General features: G+C 34.9%; 1 protein-coding gene across 3 annotated transcripts in view; it reads left to right on the forward strand.

Moving 5' to 3' along the window:
• The window catches only part of ALDH1A1 (aldehyde dehydrogenase 1 family member A1), a 37,044-nt gene extending 32,627 nt beyond the window's left edge, over positions 1 to 4,417 (forward strand). For all 3 annotated transcript variants that reach the window (XM_074165663.1, XM_074165665.1, XM_074165664.1), the window contains exons 12-13: positions 1,435 to 1,509; positions 3,806 to 4,417. In XM_074165663.1, coding sequence (XP_074021764.1) covers positions 1,435 to 1,509; positions 3,806 to 3,878 — 148 coding nt within the window. In that variant the 3' untranslated portion in view covers positions 3,879 to 4,417. The remainder of the gene's footprint in view (positions 1 to 1,434; positions 1,510 to 3,805) is intronic.
• The last annotated feature ends 1,583 nt before the right edge of the window (positions 4,418 to 6,000 follow it).

Here is a 6,000-nt window from a genome sequence, read left to right on the forward strand (position 1 = left end):
AATTCATTTTTTTGTCATCTCTAGAAAGGTAGATTAATGCTATCCTCTCGTGTATTTCTTCCCTTTCCCTTTCCATACTTCACATGCTATTAAATAAATACTACTTGTAAGTCTTTGTAAGATTGTCCTGTAAAATTAGTCTGAAAAAGGAAATTGAGTTGCTAAAAAGGAAAAGAGACAAAAGGAAATAAAGTGAGAGTGTCATTTTTCTTTCTGTTCAGGATCTGGGGATAGCCCAAAAACATACTTAATTTGCGTTGATCATTTTCTATACTGTGCAAAGAAATTAAGTATCTGAAGTCCTCTGGCCATTAACCTAGGTAGAACATTCACCTGTGATAGAAAAGATTGAAAATCTGTAGTTGAAAAAAGGAAGGAAATATAAGTGGGGGAGAACTGCTACAAGTACAAGGACAGCTATTTCCAGAGATGGAAAAGAAAGAGGCAACCTATGTGGAGCTGGAAAGGCAAAGGCTGAGAGATGCAAGCGTGAAAGCTTAGACTCAGTCTAAATGACTATCACTGACAGGGACCTGCATTTCCCTATGGTTATCTCAATGCATCAGAAAGAGACAAACCAATTTTACTTGAACAAAAAGCCTGTGTCCGATTTACATTTTATCTGAAAGAACTTGCAGCTAGCACAAATTCCTGCCTGGGTCCTGTGACCTGAAAACATACACTTTCTAAAAATAAGTTAACTGTTTTGACTTAGAAGTTGGTATTCTTTAAATGGAAGAAAGATTAAAATAAAAGTGGAATCTTTGATTTTACTCTTATGTGATTGCTGGTCTGTCTAGGAATCTAACTACAAGCAGAACCTCTTTTCTTGACACCAGTAAAATAGCAGCAGGAGAATGTATAAGATATGAAAATAGACAATATCAGATTTGCCAACGTTGCAAGACAAAAAGAGCTTCTCAGCTACGGAGCAGGATGCACATTCTGCCAAAACTCTTTATACTACAAATTCCCCAGTGAAATTCCTTTCTTACTCGTTATTAAATTTTTGTTCTCAACCACAATACAGAATATGGTTGAACATTGAGTAGAACAAATAAAATTTCCTAAATATGTGCTGAAGCAATCCTGAATTTACCGATTGGAAGTGTACATGCAGAAGGCTGAACTGTGACTAGTCTTTGGTTTGAGAGCTTGTACACCAGTTAGGAAGGAATTTTTTCATAACTATCAGAGAAAGATATGACTGCCTGAAGACCCTTGATGAGGGCTAGAATCCTGATGATAAGTGTAGTTTCTGATAATGCTTTGTTTCTCTGAACCTTGAACTACACATATTTTTGCAAATATGTTACTCAGATACAACTTGTGACTATCATGAAAGGTTTTTTACAGTAGACTGAAAAACACTGATTTTTCGGGAGTGAAAAAAATTGTTTTACATTGTCAGAAGTAATTTTCCTGTTCTTCCAGGGTTAATTGTTATAGTGCAATGTCTGCTCAGTGCCCATTTGGAGGATTTAAGATGTCGGGAAATGGACGAGAAATGTAAGTAAATAGTTTTAAAAATTTAGATTCACAGGAATGGCAAAATGACATTCTATCCCCCAACTTTAAACATTCAGAAATAGGATGTCCAGTTTGAGAGTTTTTCAAATTAGTCTATATAGTGTTTAGAGGTTTCATGTTGTCAGAGACAATGTCAAGCAAATAATTCCTCTATAAAACAAATAAGGAAAAAAAAAGAAACACATTTTTTTCAAAATGACCATTTTTAGTAGCTTTCAGTCTATTGATATGTAAATCTGACCACTGTGTTTATCGTTTACATTTTTTGCATATATATATAGTGTCATTTGCATGAAGATACATATGTCTGTAGTTTGTAGAATCCTCTTTAAATGCTAGGTTTTTGAAAACACAAGACATTTCAAAATCCTTGATTTAAACAAGAGTCTTGTGACAATCACGTTTTTACAGGACGTTCCAGCTTGGTCAAAAGTTACAACAAAAACAGTCCCCTGTAATCTTTGGATCTTTGGTCTTTTCCCAAACTAGAAGTGAGGAGTATAGAGAAATGATGAGCTAATCAAATTCTTTCAAACTTCTAAGATTTAGTGCAGTTTCAATTTGAATCAAGCCCTGTCTTACCAGTATTCATCTTGATCTTCATATTAGCAAGAGAATCATGTAATGTGTTATGTCATGAAACATTTGATATCATACATGCTCATTACATTACGAGGAATTATGTCTTCTGGATTTTTTTTGGAACATAAATCACAGGCAGTTCTTTGTTAAAAATGCCATATATCTGAGAGCAGCAAATTATTTTTAAAGCAACGAATAAAAATCAAAGTTTTCCCTTATAGTAAGCCAAATGCATGCAAGAGAATAATGGAAGTAATTTAAAAATACATGTGCAGATGAAGTGCTCCAGAGCTTCTTTTTCTCTTTTTTCATATTTTTTTTAAGAGATAAAGGCTAGAGTATTCATGCTTGCTCATCACTGGACTCAATCCGCTCCTGATGGCAGAGCTCCTACTGACTTCAAAGGAGAGTTATGCCAATGCTGAGAGCTTCATAAACTGTCAAATGAAAAAAAAAAAACAACCCAATAATTTAGGCCATTACTATCAAGGACTGGTTTGCATTGCTGAGTGCCAAAAATTGGGAGATAATCAATTCTGAATTACAAACTTTTGCAGAAATATTTTCGGGATTTGTTTCCTATAAATAACAGGAAAACAATAATATACTACCATAAAGATTAATATTCTCTATAACAGTGCATTTTGAAGGATTTAAGTTGTTGTGCAAATGTTTTTCCTAATGCGTGGTTCAAAATCACAATTAGTAGACCAATAAAAGTTTTCCTGCCAGAAGGCAGGGCAGGAATTAGCACCAGATAGTTGTCTGCTGTAGAAAAAGTATTGTAAACATGTGGAAATCAGTTCTAGGAGGGGCAGAAATATGTGTGAAACAACTGCACTAAATAATCAGGAAGTTAGTGTGTCAGGCCATTGACTTCCTTGAATCCCAGAATAAAATGCCCTGTATAATTCTTGGAATGACAATAACATTATGAATTAAACTACTGAATGTCATGTACTAACAGAATGACTCTTAAAAAATGAAGACAATCAGTAAACATTTTACCACAGCACAAAAGTCCTGAACACAAGTTTCTGTTTTGCATACATATGTATCTAGTAAGAAGGCAGCGAGAACTGAGTAATGTTAAACTGTAGCAAACACTTGTTCTATAAAACAATTACGTCTAAATAGTTCCAGCGAGTCACATGTCAAACATCTAGGCACACAAGCAAGCTTCGTCTCACAATATAAAATATAAAAGTGGAATCATGCTAATAATATGTCAGTAAGATTTAAGTGTTTTTCACTGTCTGGGAGATTTCATAGTGGATTACTTATGTCCTTCATCTACTTGAAATGAAGCATCTATTCTTTGACTCTGGGGAAAACTCTTGACATCAGAGAAAGGCCTTTGCAAATATACATATTTGAACATGCTTGTGAATACCTAACGTGTACCTGATTTGCTGCACAGAAACCCAGTTTAGAAATGCACTAAATTGATTAAACACCATTCTTTTGCACAGAAATGCAATTACTCTCTCTCCCATTTTTCTCAGAAGACAGTTGCTGTAGCTTTTCAAAAGGCTTCCAGCAGCAGTCTAGCTTCACAGATGTCTTCCAAATATGACCAGTACACTTCTTATACATCTGGCCAATTGCACAGCACCACCAAAAATCCTACCCAGGACATAGCTCATACAAAAAGCATTAGCATAAATATTGCTCTTCGTTCTCTTTTATCTAGGGGAGAATACGGCCTTCACGAATACACAGAAGTGAAGACTGTCACAATCAAAATCCCACAGAAGAACTCATAATGCTGCTTGAGGGGCAGAATTTAGCATCTTCAAATGAATCTGAAAAGGCTATCTGAATTCCGATGAGTTTTAAATCCCAAATTATTCATTAACCATTTTCCTTTCTGATTGTATAAGAGGTACTTGCTTGCATAAACAATATAAAGAATAATGTAGAAAATTTTAATGTGACTGACTGAGAAAAGGAAACTTTAATGTCTGGTACACAGCTAACTAATTTTGAAATTAATGTTTAAAAAGAACTGGTTTTTATTTTCAGTGGAAGGTCTCTGTAGTGCTATGAAAGTGTTCATTTTTCAATATATCCTACAAGTACAGTCTGAATTTATGTGCTTTTTCTAAATGTTCTAAGCTTTCTTTGCATTTTCTTTTCTTTGTGGCCTTAACAAAAGCACTTACGAATAATTAGCAGTTAGATACTTTTCTGTGTCTTTCAAAAGTAATAGACCTCTAGATATATTTCTTAGGTTACTGAATTTGTTCATCATACTACACAAATGTAATCTGGATAATATTAAATAATATTAAAAGCCACCTTCAAAACATAACATTGCTCCTTTCATTAGTCTTTTCTACTACGCTGGTTTACCCCTGGGCACTACCTAGCACATGTTTTATACCCTTAAAGAGACACTACTTTCTTTCTGCTGTGTTTAGATCATCAGAAGTATGATATATTGGCTATATGGAGACTAAAATCCCTAATTTTTTGATAGCATTATAAAAGGAAAAATATAAGCACACAGAACACTGGAAAATTTGCGAAGAGGCAGCACTTGGCTTTGTAGTGGTACATATATAAAAAGTCTTAACAGATAATAAGCAAGGAATATTGAAGGGAAAGAAGAGAAGGGAATGTGAGGGAAGACAAACTCCTTCTTGATTTATACCTGCTCCATTTTTCCTGTACTCATATGCCTGCATGTAACTTGCATGTTTTCCTCCTCCTCTTTCCTTCTCTAGTCCATTGTTCCCTTCCTCCTTTTTCCTCAACATCTCTTTTTCATATAGTTGTTTATTCTCATAAAGGCCCTCTGTAGATGTAAGTGTCCCAAGCTGATCATAACCTCTAAGGTCTCTTGGTCTGTGCAGCTTTAATGTTTCACAATTCTCTGCCAGCACAGCGACCAGCACCATGTGATGGTGCTAACCATGAGCAGCTACTAGATAAGCTCTGAGACAGCGGTCTACAGACACTAAATACAGCAATTACATAGCCTGCTACTGGCAGGGTCATATTTTCTCTGGACTGAATCCAGAGCAACAATTCATCTCTTGTTAGAGAGGGTCAGCCTTACTTACAAACTTATGTACAAGTTCTGCCTGTTAGTAATAACAAAGCACACCATAAATTTTTAAGCAGCGAGTATGGAGAATTTGCACAGTATGGAAATGAAAGAGGTTTTGTTTGTTTGGATATGCTTGTCAATTTTTTATTCTTTATTTTTTTATACGCTGCCTAAAACAAAACCCATATCAGGCTTTTACCTTGTGACTCTCTCTGGATGCCCTTTTTCATTAAGTTAAGAACTGGAATTAAGACTTGTGGCACAGGTATTTCTCTCCACAGGCCTCTACATTATCTGTTCTTGAAAGGTATCAATTCCAAATCCCACACATTTGTCCTCTGAGATAATTTCATTACCCATAGTCATCAAACAAACCCAATCCTAGTCCCATATCAAGAAACAAGTAATGAAATAATAGAAGAGGGAAAAGAAGGAAGAGTGAATCAAAAGTAAAATGTTCAGCACAGGAAAGTGTACAGAAGAAAATACAGAAATCAAAATAAATGTAAAATACAGGGAAAAGAAAAAAAAATCCTAAAGAAATAAGATGCAGAAAAGAAAAGAATGGCAAAACACTCAGAAAGACTCTAAAATGGTAATGAACATAGTATTAGAGAATACCTGGACACAAAGTTTAAATATTTTAAAAGAGTTGAAAAACAGTATGTAGAGTAGGTATGGGTCTTCATAAATCTTGTCTGTCCAAATTCTGCTTTTGCTGAACTCAGTTGTAGAAGTCTTAAAGTAGAATAAATAAGCCTAGTAAGAGTAAGTCTACATTTGCATTTTGTTTTGGATCAGGAGTGCACTTCCACGATTATATACCTGATCAT

Source organism: Numenius arquata, chromosome Z (genome assembly GCF_964106895.1).
Source record: "Numenius arquata chromosome Z, bNumArq3.hap1.1, whole genome shotgun sequence".
In the NCBI taxonomy this organism is placed as follows: Eukaryota; Metazoa; Chordata; class Aves; order Charadriiformes; family Scolopacidae; genus Numenius; species Numenius arquata.